General features: G+C 41.1%; 1 protein-coding gene across 3 annotated transcripts in view; it reads left to right on the top strand.

Annotated features, from left to right (window-relative positions):
* ATP2B4 (ATPase plasma membrane Ca2+ transporting 4) overlaps positions 1–15,657 on the top strand; it is a 190,778-nt gene that overhangs the window by 83,376 nt on the left and 91,745 nt on the right. For all 3 annotated transcript variants that reach the window (XM_042463091.1, XM_042463089.1, XM_042463090.1), the window contains exon 2: positions 12,509–13,110. In XM_042463091.1, coding sequence (XP_042319025.1) covers positions 12,915–13,110 — 196 coding nt within the window. In that variant the 5' untranslated portion in view covers positions 12,509–12,914. The remainder of the gene's footprint in view (positions 1–12,508; positions 13,111–15,657) is intronic.

Genomic DNA, 15,657 nt, shown 5'->3' with positions numbered 1-15,657 from the left:
GTGAGGATATAAACCAAATTCTGTGGAAATTATCATGCATAGAAAAACAATACACATTTTCCAGATTTCAGTATCCTATGCAGTAGTGTCTGTTGACTGGTGCCCAGTTTGGAAAAGTTGTGCTTTTTGACTTACCAGCCAGCATAGATATGAGGGTTAGTGGACTGTTGGAGTTATAATCAAAAAGAGTAACTCTTCTGAGCTCTGGCTGGTCACAGTTGGCTCTGAACATTGTTCTGGAATCCTCCCTTTTCATCTACTTGCTCTTACCTTACCTAGCTCATGTCTAACCTTGAACATCAGCTGAGAGGTGAGAAAGGCATTCTTTTAAAGGAAAGAGGGAGCAGGGAAGTTTTTCATCCACTAAACAGATTTTGTTTTTAATTTCCCTTCCCACAACCTGTGGCAAAGCATCCCTGGAGTTCTGGTTCTGAGAAGGAAAGGAATCTTGCTGTTTGGAATGGGAAGATAATGATAGGTGCCCTGCAGGCTCCTCCAGGGGTAATTATGGACTCCACCATCTCATATTAATTAGCTGCCTTTTTCTTAACCTCTAAGCTCTTTTCCGAAGATGTTATTTGCTGTTAAAGAAGAAGAAAAATTAGCAAAAAATAATCTCCCACTGCCCCTCCCCAACACATTATTAACAGCAGGGGTTGATTTAATTGGATCTGCTTTCTGACTCTCCTACTATAGGAAGCATCAACGCTTTTAAACATACATGAACAAATGCTACCTGTGCTTCTTGGTGCATAATTTGTGAGCAGTGAATCAGATGAACAAATAAACATGCATCTCCTGCTCCAAGATGATATAGGAACATACCTTTACCAAGAATGAGTGCCTGGGGTTTTCTGTCTTCTCTGAACTCACTGTTTACTATACAGTCAGTCCTCTGTATTCATTGATGTTTTATCCATGGATTCAACCATCCATGGCTTGAAAATATTCAAAAAATAGTAGAAATTCCAAAAGAAATCTTGTTTTTGCTATTTTGCATAAGGGACACAATTTTACTACACCATTGTACTTAATGGAGCTTGAGTATCCATGGATTTTGGTATCCATGAGTGGTCCTGGAACAGCTGATACCACTGTACCTCCCATCCTCTAGACCTCTTCAGTTGCACACAGAAAGATATTCTCAGTCCAGAAGCCCTTTTGGGCTATAAAAATATAGTGCTGTGATTCCAGTTGAACTGCAGTGGCTGTGTCCTATGGGATCCTGGAGTTTGTAGTTTAATGACGTACGAGAGCTCTTTGGCTGAAAATTCTGAATGCCTCTCCTTAATCTGCACATCCCAGGAATCTGTGGGATGGAAACATGGACCCTTTCACATTACACAGCCATATTGCTGCTATTCCATTTTAATTGCCATGGCTATATCCTATAGAATCCTGGAATTTGCAGTTTTGGAAGGGGTATTCAGTTCTCTGAGGTAGAGAGCTTTACTGCCTCACCAAACCATCTTCCATAGGATTCAGCTGTGATAGTTAAGGTGAAATCAAAGTGCTATAAGTGTATAGTGTGAAGGGGCCCCAGTTCTCTTTTCAAAAGCCCTATACAGACAGGCCAAAATAAAGCTGCTTCGAGTCTCTTTGGAGGTATGCTGTTTCAATGATGCATGCTGGAAGCTGCACCAAAGCTGCACTCCAGTCCTTAGGACCGAAGCGTGGCCTTGTGCGGCTTCTGGACTCTTAGGACGCATGTATCATTGAAACAGCATACCTCCAAAGTGACTTGAAGCAGCTTTATTTTGGCCTGTATGTATCAGGCCAATGATTGCCATTTTGATTTAGCAGTATTGAGTAGGAAATATTGAATGACGCTTGGTTGCAGATCCTTTTTAAAGAGACACTGGCATAGTTCTAGTAGTCCAGGAACTGGAGTTTTCATTGTGATAAACTGTGCAATTGAACTGAATCATCTCATACCATTTCAAACTATCTTCAGAAGTCACAAATTGCTGAAACAATATTTTCCTGTTTGTGCTTTCCTGATTATCATTTTTACAATGAAATATTTCATTGTCCATCCCGATGAATGCATATTAGGGGGAGGGGATGCAGTTTACTTGTTGAAGCTACAGTCACCCCTCCATTTTCACGGGACATTTGTTCTGGAACCCCCTCTGAAAATGGAAATCTGCCAATATTCAAGCCCCCTTGGCTTGAATGGTGGTATGCCCCTGCAGACACACGCCCCAATTTATGTCCCTCTGTTTGTCCCTCATGCGTAATCAAGGGATGTAAATTCCATGTCCACATAAATGGAAGACTGTACTTTCTGAGCCATGCCTCCTTTATTGTGTGTACGTGTTTGCTGTCTATGAGGCAAGAAATTAGTGGGGGAAACTGTCCATTGCAGCATTTCCATGGACTTGCACTAGTGAAGTGTGCACTGCTTGGGGCTTTTTAAGGCACAAGAGCCTAGGACTAAAAGGCAACAATAGTTTTCTTACTGAGCATTGCTGATGTTGTTTTGCTCCAGTTTATATCTCCAGCTTCAATATCTGAGGCAACAGGACTTGCTGGCATTTTCTTTCAGGTACTGAAACCGTGTTACCTCCTACCCTTTCTCTTTTCTTTACCCCATTCACATTATGGAAATAAACCTGTGTGGAACTGGTTTATTTCTGTGAAGTTCACATTTGCCCTGACTGCATTCAGTGTAGTTTGGAGAGGGGGGTGTTTTACCAAAAAGCCCACTTAAACAGGTGCATTTTGCACCTGACCCCTTAGCAGTTCTTTTTTTAAGAGTTGCAACCATTCACATCTTTGGTAGTGTGACCACGTTACCAAATCAATTCGGACCACACAGCATCTTTTCCATAAATGGAAGTGCTTCCATTTTAAATTGATATGATTGCAAATATGAACAGCAACAGGGTGAAAATGGCATGGAGAGATTTGACCGTGGTAAACATAGTGGGAACACTGAACCAATTCTGAATTGGTTCTGAATCGGTACTGAGATGCAAATTTCTTGATTCAAAAAAATAAGTGTGAATGACCCCTTTATCTCCTCTGGAATCCTGTTTAGTCTCTCTTCCAAGTAGCTGAGGCCCAAATTTAACAGGATGACCAGCAAGGTAAAATTGTTTACTTATATGTGGACAAGATGACATCTGAAGTTCGGGGGGGGGGGGGGAATTGATCAAGCTCTTGCAAGAGCAACATATTCTTCTGGAACACCATTTTCATTAACTGAAAATACATACTGGCAGGAAACTTTGAAATTATTAAGACCATCATACCATTTGCCCAGTCAACATTCTTTGAGGAAGCCTCTTTTGGAGTCAGAATATGAGCATGTAATGGAATCTGTGCAAGGAAAAATCAACGAAGCACTGTGTCTTGCACTACTTACAGATGGATGGACAAATGTGAGAGGAGAAGGAATTAGAAGGATAACAACATTTCAACCATTTTTTTTAATAGAAGCATTGAAACAGGACAGAAGAGACATACTGCAGAGTATATCAGTTGTAAAATATATGAAGTCCTACAGAAAACTGGGAGTAAAAGTATTCGCTTTGCCGACTGACAGTGGTAGCAATATAAAAGCCCCATGGGAGATCCACATATCTGCAATAGGATGTGCATCTCATGGGCTAAACTTGCTTCTTAATGATGTTATGAAACTGGACATCCTTCAAATGATCTATAGACAAGCAAAGGAAGTTATAAAACATGAAAAAGCTACTCATATTGTAGCTGCAATTTTCAAGAAGCAAGAAGAAGAAAATGCAAAGAATAAAAGTGACTCTGAAGCTCTGTAGTAAAACTCGGTGGGGTGGAGTTGTGATCTCCTGTGAAAGTTTACTAAAAAAATAAAGATACTCTTCAAGAAACAGTAATAGTTGAAGATCTTAAAGTATCCAGGAGCGTAAGAAACACTGTTCTTGATGAGAATATCTTCTGGGTTCAGCTGCAGAATTCTCTGAAGATTCTAAAACCAATTTCTGCAGCAGTCACTGCATCTGAATTGGACAGTACACTTCTGTCAGAAATTCCTTATCAAATGGCTGAGATACAAATAGCTGTTCTTAAGAATTTCAGTGTGTCTCCGCTTACAACTGTAGAAAAAAAATAAAGTGAAAGATTTTATTTAAAAATAAAGAATTTTGTTGTCATTCAATTCATCCTGCTGCAAATCTGTTAGATCCAAGATTCAAAGGTGGTAATATGTGTGATGATAGCACTGCTACTGCATTTGACTGCGTTACAAAATGAGCATCACACTTAGGATTTGATGGTGGGAAGGTACTGTATTTTCCGGCATATAAGACGACTGGGCGTATAAGACGACCCCCAACTTTTCCAGTTAAAATATAGAGTTTGGGATATACTCGCCATATAAGACTACCCCTCTTCCAACGCACACCAAATAAAAAGATCAGATTTGATTTCAGTCTGGTAATTTTAATTCAAATGCTTATGACATGCAGATACTTAGCAGGAAAACTTGTATACAAAGCTTGCTTGGATTGGTTAGCTCTCCTTGCCTGCCCAGCCCTCCCTGTCTCCAAGACTATCAGAGTGGTATTACAAACACGGCTTTTTTTCCCATACCCCGGATGCCTGCAGCTTGCTCTGCCCTTCAGTTACATATGTGGCGACTGCAGAGTCTCCAGTCTGGCTGAGATGTTTCAGCACCTGCCCTATAAGATGACACCCAGCGTATAAGACGACCCCCAACTTTTGAGAAGATTTTCCTGGATTAAAAAGTAGTCTTATACGCCAGAAAATACAGTACTTGCAAATGTTGCAGAATATAGAGCATTTTAAGGAATTTGGTGCACAAATGCAATCTGGGATTCTACCAGACATAGCCCTCCTGCAACAAGGTCTTTGCACAACGCAGCCTCTGTCTCTTCTTGCTTCTCGACTTCTTCAGATTCCTGCATCCTCTGCAGCATGCAAAAGAATCTGGTCTATGTTTGGAAACACTCACACTAAATCAAGAAATAAACTGAAATGTGAAAGGGTAGAGAAACTTGTTACAATCTGGGCAAACCTTCAGTTTTCAGAAATCCGTGATAACTGTGATGATGACAAACATAACGAAGCAGAAGCAGAGAATGAAACTGATACTGATAACTATAGCTCAGAAAACGATTAAATTTCACGCCTATTTATTAAATCTTAGTCCCTTCCACACACTCCCCCCCCCCCCCCCATTATTTTTATAGGAATAGGTGCTTTATGTCTGTTTGAGTGGAAATATAACTTTTTTCTTACTAATGCTGATTATTTCTTCTGTGTTATTTTTATTTTTATTTTGCCTGCTCCACATAAACTAGCAAAACCAAAGTTCACAAGATTATTACTCCATTTGTTACAAATACTTTTTTAAAAAAAAATAAATGTAAATTCTGTTGGTAATAATTGTTTGAATACACTTTATTTTAATATACCAATTGTGATAATTTTAAGCCAAATCAAATTGTACCTAGTCATATTTTATGTTCCCAAAGTAACAGAGCAACATTCAATCTGTAATAAGTGCTAATGTTGTATTTTTTCAATTTTTCCAAAAACAATTTTATTTCCCCAACCTGGGAAAACCTTTTTTTTTTCTCTTAGCATCAAACTTTCCAGAAATTTTACATCTCTATTTAATAGTGATTGGTCCAAGTTACCCTGTAAGGTTCTAAGTTGACTGAAGGTTTGAGTTTTATGCTTCTGATCTTTATCCAATGCTACACCTTAGGTCTAAAGAATTAACAGGGATGATTTGGAAGCCCTAGCCAGTTTTACCAGTGGTATGAGACTGCTGAAGCTGGAATTTGACTTCTGGGGATCACAGATTTCCCCCAACCCACAAAAAACAACTAAATATAGTGGGTCCTTAGTATCCCTAGGGGTTGGGTTCGAGGACCTCCTGTCAATATCAGAATCCTTGGATGTTCAAATTCCATTATATACAATGGGACTCTTAAGTTGGTGTCTGTTATATAAAAGGGCAAAAACAAGGTTTGTTTTTTTGGAATATTTTAGGTGGGTTTTTTTTAAATATTTTGGAATATTTTCAAGCCATGGATGGTTGAATCCATGGATAATCCATGGACATGAAGGGCCAGTTGTATGCTCGTCGGGTACTTTAAGGCCCATTTGTAACGGGCCTATGTCTCCAGGACCAGATGAACTACATCCAAGGGTATTAAAAGAACTGGCAAATGTAATATCAGAGCCATTGGCAATAATCTTTGAGAACTCCTAAAGAACAAGAGAAGTCCCAGTGGACTGGAGGAGGGCAAACATTGTCTCCAAAAAGGGGAAAAAAGAGGATCCAAACAATTATCGTCCAGTTAGTCTGACATCTAAACCAGGAAAGATTCTAGAGCAGATCATTAAACAGTCTGTAAACATCTAGAAAGCAATGCTATAATCATAAAAAGTCAACATGGGTTTCAGAGAAACAAGTCATGCCAGACAAATCTTATCTCTCTTTTTTTGGATAAAATAACCAGCTTGGTAGATGAAGAGAATGCTGTGGATATAGTATATCTTGATTTCAGTAAGGCTTTTGACAGGGTTTCCCATGACATTCTTGCAAACAAGCTAGTGAAATGTGGACAACAATGTAACGTAACTGTTACATGGATTTGTAATTGGTTGACTGGCGAAACACAAAGGGTATTCAACAATTGCTCCTTTTCATCCTGGAGAGAAGTGACCAGTGGGGTCCCACAGGGCTCTGTCTTGGGCCCAGTGCTATTCAACATCTTTATCAATGACTTGGATGACAGAATTGGGGAGTATACTTATCAAATTTGCAGATGACACCAAATTAGGAGGAATAGCTAATGCCCCAGAAGGCACGATCAAAATTCAAAATGACATGAACAGACTAGAAAGCTGGGCCAAAGCTAACAAAATGAATTTCAACACGGAGAAATGTAAGGTACTGAACTTGGGGCGGACAAATGAAACGAACAGATATAGGATGGGTGAGACCTGGCTGAATGAAACTACATGTGAAAGTGATCTGGGTGTCCAAGTAGACCACAAACTGAACATGAGTCAACAGTGCGATGCGGCAGCTAACAAGGCCAATGCGATTTTAGGCTGCATCAATAGAAGTATACTGTCTAGGTCAAAGGAGGTAATAGTGCCACTCAAATCTGCTCTGGTCAGGCCCCACCTGGAATATTGTGTCCAGTTCTGGGCACCACAATTTTAAAAAGATGTGGAGAAACTGGAACGTGTCCAAAGGGGGACGACTAAAATGGTAAAAGGGACTGGAAACCATGTCCTATGAGGAACGACTTAGGGAGCTGGGTATGTTTAGCCTGGAGAAGAGAAGGTTAAGAGGTGATATGATAGCCCTCTTTAAATAGTTGAAGGGATGTCCTATTGAGGAGGGAGCTAACTTGTTTTCTGCTGCTCCAGAGACTAGGACCCAGAGCAATGGATGCAAGCTCCAGGAATGTGATTCCACCTCAACATTAGGAGGAACTTGCTGACAGTAAGGGCTGTTCGACAGTGGAACAAACTCCCTTGGAGCGTAGTGGAGTCTCCTTCCTTAGAGGTCTTTAAACATAGGCTTGGATGGCCATCTGTCGGCTTTGATTTAGATTTCCTGCATGGCAGGGGATTGGACTGGATGGCCCTTGCGGTCTCTTCCAACTCTATGATTCTATTATTCATTGTTAGATCAGTATCAAGTGTCTGTAGCTTCTTTTTAATCACTGTATTTTGTAGTACAAGAAATGCCGTTTAGACACAAATCATTCAATTAATGTACATTCAGGCAAAACAACTTGCTTTAAAAGAGCACTTTTTAAAGAACAATTATCATTTAAGCTAGTGACCATAACTACTGAACTTCAGTTTGCTACTTAATTTTCTGATGTGGTCCTATATTGGTGTAGTCCTATATTCATATGTATAGGCTACCTACTCATCAGTATAACTACCAAATTTTATTGAAAAATGTAAATCATATCAAAGCCTAATTAACTTTGAATTGTTAATCTTAGAAAGCATGAAAACATTTGTAATACATAAAATAATGTTTCACAGTATTAATATAATAAGCAGGATTCAGTTATTTAATTAAAACATTAATTCCTCCTCCCCCCCCCCCCAAAAAAAAAAAAAACCCTCTCAAAAAGCACACATTTTTCTTCAAGCCTGATCCAATTGTTGTTGAACTGCAACTCGTAGCATTCCTCACAATTGGTTATGCTTGCTGATATTGCTGGGAATTGGAGTGCAAGAGCATCTGGAAGGCTGCACAGTTTTTCATCCCTATTTCTGGACAATACTCTTCTGGTGATAAAGGAGAAAATAAGTATCTTTGCCAAATCTCCTTATATTTCCTGGCTCAGGACTGTGACTTTTCTTGAATCTTCACAGAGGCAGGGATGCTTGGTGAAGGACAGAAGTACAACTTGCCCTGTTACCGAGTCTGAGGAGGATGTGATTAGGGAGCATAACAGTTTGTCCTTTGAACATTTCCTTATTCCCCCCACTCAATTCCACCAACATCCATCTGTTACAGTTTTCCTTTTTCTATCCTTCCGCAACTGGTGATTTCCTTTAGGCAGATTGTCATTTGCCAATGCTGGGTGGTCTGGTATGTGGTAGAACTGCTTATTACGTATGTCATGTCCCTGTATCTAGTTCAAAATAGTTGATACTAGACTCTGGCTCATACTAGATAACAGCATGTGTCTCTGGAAAAAATATTTGCCATTATGAGATTGTCCAGGCTACAAGTACACAACCTTTGTGAGCCCCAAGATTGCATCAGAGGTATATTGGGGTGGAGCAAAGCCATACGTGTGTCTGCACAGGGGGTGTATGCAAGCATGTGTAAATTTCACCTGTTTTGACATTTCACCCCATACATAATGAGCAGAACTCACTGCCATGCATGTCTCCTTAGAAGTAAGTCCAGTGGAAGAGCTTTCAGCCAAGCAATGCACTGTTCAATTATGTTAGTATTTAAGCCACAGAAATTGCTCACAGTAAGAACTGGCGAGTGGGCAGATCAGAGGTTTAAAAACATACGCCATCAGTATTTCCTCCTTTTTGCACACCTGGTTTAAAAGTCTTTATATAGCTCTTATCTCTAGTAATTAATATAGGCAGGGTTCAAATTGCCAGAAAGCAGCCAGGAGCTGCTTCTCTTTTCCACATAGCCACGCCACAGCAACCAAATTGCGTGTCGCGATTGCGCCTTTTAGCACTGCCGCAAACTGCTGGCAGCAGCGCGAGCACATCGCTGCTGCGTGGGTCCATCTGGACTGTGCACAGCAGTGACATCATAGCTGTGTGCACCCTCTGGACAGTGCTGCACAGCTAGGGCATCATGGCAACCTGCTAGGATTGCGGGGCGTGTGCACGCGCCACCCCAAGGCAACCCTAGCACATCGCCATGACGCTGCAAAGGGCCCATCTGTCCAGGGCCATAGATGAGAAATAGGCGTTTCCTCCTTAGCAGTGAATCCATCCTCTGTTATGAACTTACCTGGATCACTGTCCAAATCAACTGGGCTACAGAAAAATGTGAATGGGTTGGTGTCACACTACTCATGATTGAAGGGCAGAGGTAGACTGTGGGTTGTATCACTTTGCTCTGTGAAAAGGTAGGTTGGGTGCCTGGACATCATAAACTTGATGTTTGGTCAATAGCAGACAGCAAGGCCCCTCTCAGGGCAATGACCTCGGTAAATTACCTGATTCTTCACCTGCTCAACAGCTGAAAAATAGAGTCAGAGGACATGACTACCAGCCCTTGGGCACAATAGGAGGAGAAATATCTTGTTTTCCTCCTTTAGGAGCATTTTTTTTTCTGAACAACATCATAGCACAAGATTCATGTTGGATGGAGGAGGGCGAAGCGGGACTGCAGCAGTATGAGACATCTAGTTGCACTATTAATAATCTAGCTGTGGATCAGAAAACCAGTGTGGTTTAATGGTTTGAGTGTTGGACTGGGACTCAAGGAGACCAGGGTTTGAAACCCCACTTGACCCACTGGGCCTTGGGCAAGTCACACTTTCTCGGTCTCAGAGGAGGTCAGTGGCAAACCCCCTCTGAACAAAGCTTGACATTAAAACACTACAGGTTTTTCTTAGAGTCACCATAAGTCAGCAACACAACAACAGAGTAAAGGATTTTATGCCTATCTGTACATGACAAATGCAGTGCTAAGTTCATGATAAGAATTTGAAGCTAGGCACTAGTCCATTATATGTGGTGGCAAACTAGAGCAATCATGGGAAGTAGGAACATATTGGAAGTACATCTGTGTGTGAAAGAGATGTGTGGGAGAGGTTCGGATAGAGAGAGAGAGAGAGCATGCATGCTAATACAGCTGACACCTGAAGTTAAGCAGATATGTACAATGCTATACTAGAACAAAATATTTACAGCATTTTCAGAAGGATTGCATGGAAGAAGAATCATTCCAGTTTGTAAAAAACAAAACTGTATTCACTATCCCACTAAATGACATGACTTTAACAGAACCCTTTTTCTCTTTAAAAGCAAAAGTCTTGATTTTAAGAGCACACAGGTGTGATGTATTAAATAGGGTCTCTCTAGCCATAGTTTCTCATCAGCAGCTTCTCTTTTGATGTCCCGTGTTACCCTAGCTGGGTCCCTGTAACAGTTGTGAGCCAGACTGCTTGCCACACTAGACATTTGTCTCACTTCTAAACAAATATGGCTTTGCATTTTAAAATAAACAATTTAAACCCGTAAATAGTAGGTGGCGGAGGAGCAAGATTGATAATTGCCATTGTGGGGGGATTTAACCCCTTCTTATTCCATGATCCTGATGGAAATGACTCCTTTCAAAACTGTTACCGTGTTTCCCTGAAAATAATACACTGTCTTATATTTATTTTTCTCAAGAAAACACACTATGGCTTATTTTCAGGGGATGTCTTATTTTTATTAAGTATGGTACAACAATCTGCATTTATTCAAATATAGTTAAGTCGGCGTCTTCTGGAACATCGTCATAACTCTCCAAACCCTGAATTCCATTCTGAATTTCTTGCGACTCCATTTCCTTTAGAACCATTGGCCTCAATCTTTGCACTCCCTTCCCAACCCCTTCCATTCTGCACAAGGCCAATCACTATGCCTTATTTTTTGAGTATGGCTTATATTGCGCAAATGCTTAGAAATCCTTCTACGGCTTATTTTATGAGTGTCTTATTTTCGGGGAAACTGGGTATTTGCATTGGAATGGTGAGAGAGAGTCAATCTTTGGCTTCCACAAGACTGTTAGTCAAATATTCTTAGGAGAATAATTTTTGTTAGGACTTTAGCAGAAGTTGAAAGCGTTAAACTTTTTGGTGGATGGCTGCTATTTAATATGATAAAGCCTATTCATGGGGAAATAGTTGCTCTTTTTATGTTTTTAGTTTTCTTTTTGTAATGCTCTTTCAGTATTGTAGGCAGCTTTGAATAGCTTTATAATTGGAAATTGGAGGTTTGGAAAGTTACTTTTTTGGACTACAACTTCCTGAATCCTCCAAATCTCCTGGTTGATTTGGGAAATTATATTCCGAAAAGTAACCATGCTGAGCTCTGCTGGAAATGCACAATGATTACCATGCAGGGCTTCAGAGATGCTCAAAGTGTTCTGACAAACAGCACAATGTCAGAAGCAATTGCCTGTCTACTCTTCCTCCTCAATTTCAAACAGTCCACTTTGCACACTCTGCTTCAAAAATGTTCAGAGGCTATCTGAGCATGGACTTTCTTGGAATTTGAGATCCTCAGTGGAGGTCCTATTGCATGTCCCTGCCACCCTAAGAAGCTGGGTTGTAGAGGGCACCAAACATCTTTTTCAATAATAGCAGTTAGATTGTAGAACTCTCATTAAGGTGAATTCTCATTGGCTCCATCCTTTGACATTTCCAGAGGCAGCCAAGACTGCAGTATTTTCATAGATTCATAGTGGGAAGGGACCGCAGATGTTGTCTAAGCCTTGCCATGCAAGAATGAACAACTAAAGTACCCTTGAAAAATGGCTATCTAATCTGTGCTTAGTCTGATTTTGTGTGATCTTTTGTCTCTAAAATCAGAGATAAGATCCCTAAAATCAGAGATAGCTTTTGTACTGTCTTGATGGTTTGAAAACATTTTTAAAAAATATTGTTTTGATTTATTTTAAATTCATGCTTGGGGGGCTCTGTCAGGCTCAGAGCCAATAAACTAATATTTAAATAAATCTATATTTATGTAAATTCCCATTGGTGTAGTGCTAAATCTGCAAGTGCAGGCCCTAATTGTGACAGATCGTGTGTGCTGGCTTGACTACACCACTCCATGTGTAATGTATAGAAATGTGCTTGCTATGTTCCCCTGCTTTCCATTAAAAGCCACAATTTCCCAGTGGCTTGTTCTTCAGCCATTACTGCTCCCCCAGCAGTTTTCTTCTCTGTATTGAATTGCTGCTGCATCATGTGAATATTAGATGGTCCCTTGAGCCTCCTATTAACTATAATTTTTGTTTCAAATCCTTGTCTTACAGTTTCGGTTGAAGACGGTATCCAGGGAACCCATTTCTTTCTCTGGGAGCTGCATGTTGGCTGTTGCTAAGGTTGCTTCCACAGTAACATGCGCATCCTGTTTACACCTTTATCTGAAGAAGTTGGGTTTGGTTAGTTTTGCCAGTTTCACCTGGGGAGCTGCAGAGAAGAAAGTGCCAGTTCTCCATCCACCACTCCAGCCCTGCTGTCTGAGACAGGATCCACGTTTTCCCAGTTGCACAGGTGCTGCTTCTGATGCTCTACAGGCCACAGAACTAGGCTGCTTTCTATGTGGAGTTCAAAGTGTGCATTGCCTGCTCTGATTTTGCTTAGGAGAGAGAGAGGGCTGAAAAAGTAACACCCAGCATTGTGTTGTTTCCTCACAAAACCTGCTCCTTTTTTGTCAAGATGACGAACAACTCTGCAGATCACCATCCCGGGAACTCCGTTACTGAGGGAAGCCATGAGGGGGAATTTGGTTGCTCAGTTATGGACCTCCGGAATCTCATGGAGCTTCGCAGTGGAGAGGCAGTAAACCGGATAAATGACACCTATGGAGGAGTGCACAATATCTGCAAAAGATTAAAGACCTCGCCAGTAGAAGGTAAGGAAATGTACGGTGGTACCCCGGGATACGAAATCACCGCCTTACGAAATTTCCGGGTTACGAAAAAATCCATTAGAAAAAACTGTTTCGGGTTACGAAAAAAAAATTTGGTGCTTTTCGGCGCTTTTTCACACGGAATCGCGGCTTCCAGCGCTAGCGCCTAGGGCACTTTCGGCTTGCGAAAGATTTCGGGTTACGAAGGGCTCCGCGGAACGGATTACTTTCGTAACCCGGGGTACCACTGTATTGCTTTGATGGGTGTCCCTGGCTGGGCTCTGAAGGACTGATGAAAACTGGCCTCTGGTTGAACCTGCTCCTAGATTTGAGTGAACATACCAGTTGAGGAGGAGTTCAAGTTCGAAGTCTTAGACTGTGTGTTTAGGCTTGAGTCTATAAATCAGTTGGCAGGGACTGATCGTTTAAATAAAAATGCTACAGTTTGGCAGCAAAGTCTCTCTTTATCTGTCGCTATTGCTCTCTTCTGCCTTGATGCAAAGATAATTTGCTAGACAAATTCAGAAGAGGCATACGGTACATGCCATTGGTAGAGAGGGAAATCATCTGCTGAGCTAATCTGTGCAAATTGAGCTTGTATTGTGCGATGCTTGTCAGGTAAAAATGTTATTTAATTTATTGATAGGGAGTCTTTTCACCCCACAGTGAGCCTCTAAATGCAGCAACAAAGAAGAAGGGCAAATTACCAAGCTCACAGTGGCTTGTTTTATATCCTAAAATCTATTGCGTGAATTTAGACTGTTCTGTGACTCAGTGCCATGAATATAGGCTGCCAGGTTGTTTTTGCATCTCTCCACATGAGTTCACAGAGGAATGGAAAACTGGCATATTCTGCTTGTGAACAAACAGTTTTAAATGCTCCTCACCTTGAGCAAGGAGCAAACAGAGGCTAAAGTAAAAAAGCAGATGCCACAAACCCAGTATGAATTGGATCTCAAGCACAGACCTCTGAACTATGGTCTTGGGTTTACCTCTCTGTTTGAGATGGGAAATGAAATTCTGATAACCTAAAAAGCAGCTGACAGGAGAGCACATCTCTCCTGGCCTGTTGTTAATTTTTAATTGCATTCCTTGCCCTTCCACTTTCTTCTGTCAAGCCCTAAAACTACATGCAAATTCCAGAGGAGATGAATGATCAGTGCAGAGTGTGAGTAGAGCAGAGAAATGGTGAGTGTCTTTCATTGATTATGAGTTACATCTCTCAGTTTTGATACAGTGTTCATGGTGTGATAATTGTTTATGATGCGAGCATGAAGATAATTGTGGGTGCAAAATGAAGAAGAGTTGGTGTTAGGCCAGCAGCTTAATAGCTCACCTTGACCTTTCCTGGGTGTCTCACAGTTTTGGTACAAGAAATTCATACTTCACTGTAGTACATAATCTTAGCCCTAGGGTTGGTGTTACCCGATGTGGTCACTTATGGGGAGGGTGGGACTTCCAGTGGAATTCCAGGCATGTGGGAGCACACATGCACAGCCCCAGAGAGCAGCCGCTCTGTCTTGGAGAGGTCAGGGACTGACCAGGTGTCACCTCCCTCTCCTGGAGTGATACTACTGGCCCAAAGGCCAAGAGGTTACCAACACTTTAAGCTACTGGACTATGGTATAGGCCATCTGTGAATGGTAAGCTCCAAAGGCTGCTAATTCTCCAAATCTTACTTAGGGAGAGCCAAGAAATGAAATGCAGTTGATGCTTCTGTGGAGATATTTCTTTCAGCTCCTTTGCTGTGCTTCACACAGAAAAGGCAATCTGTACCTTTCCCATCCTGTCCCCAGCTGGGCTTTCCCCAGCGGAGGAAGCCTAGCTGGAGAGAGGCTGCAAGACGATCAGTCGCCCTTCCCAGCATCTCCTCAGCTAGGCTGTCCCTTGCGGATGAAGCCCAGCTGGGGAGAGGCTTGGTCAAAGTACCGTATTACCCCATGTATACATCTACCCAGGATTTTGGAAGCCATTTTGGGGCAAAAATTTCTTGACTTACAGTTGAGTATATATGGTATTCAGTGACTTCTCTTTGATCAGTGCCAAGACCTTGTTCATTTCTGCAATTTCTAAAACTTTCTTTTTTTTAGGTACTGTATCTCCATAGTTTTCCATTTTTGAACATACAGTATTCTGGTAGCTGTACTCATATAATGCAACATTTTATAATTTACAGATCTAATATTGTCATCTAGGATTCCCAGCATCATTCGTTCTGCTTTCAGTTGTAACGAAAGCTTTCTTTTTAAATTATGTGAGGAAGAAGAGGTCCCATATGAGTGGAATTAAGTTTAACTCATATGCAAGGAGGTGTTAGAAATAATTCATAAAAAACAAGTCAGCTAGTTTCCCCTTTGGATCTCAAGTGTCATTTGTAAAAGGGGAATGTTGAGGATTTCCTTGACATCACATCATAGATGTGAAGAGAGATACTTTTAAAAGCACTGACTATATCAAAAATGTAGCAGCCATACTGGATACACAGATCAAGAAATGTAGACCAGTTGATAAAGGACTGAAACAGACCCAGCATGGGCTGGCTTGGGAGCA

This window comes from Sceloporus undulatus, chromosome 4 (assembly GCF_019175285.1).
Source record: "Sceloporus undulatus isolate JIND9_A2432 ecotype Alabama chromosome 4, SceUnd_v1.1, whole genome shotgun sequence".
Classification (NCBI taxonomy): domain Eukaryota; kingdom Metazoa; phylum Chordata; class Lepidosauria; order Squamata; family Phrynosomatidae; genus Sceloporus; species Sceloporus undulatus.
The sequence above is the reverse complement of the archived record's forward strand: the minus strand, read 5'-3'. Positions and strand labels throughout refer to the sequence as shown.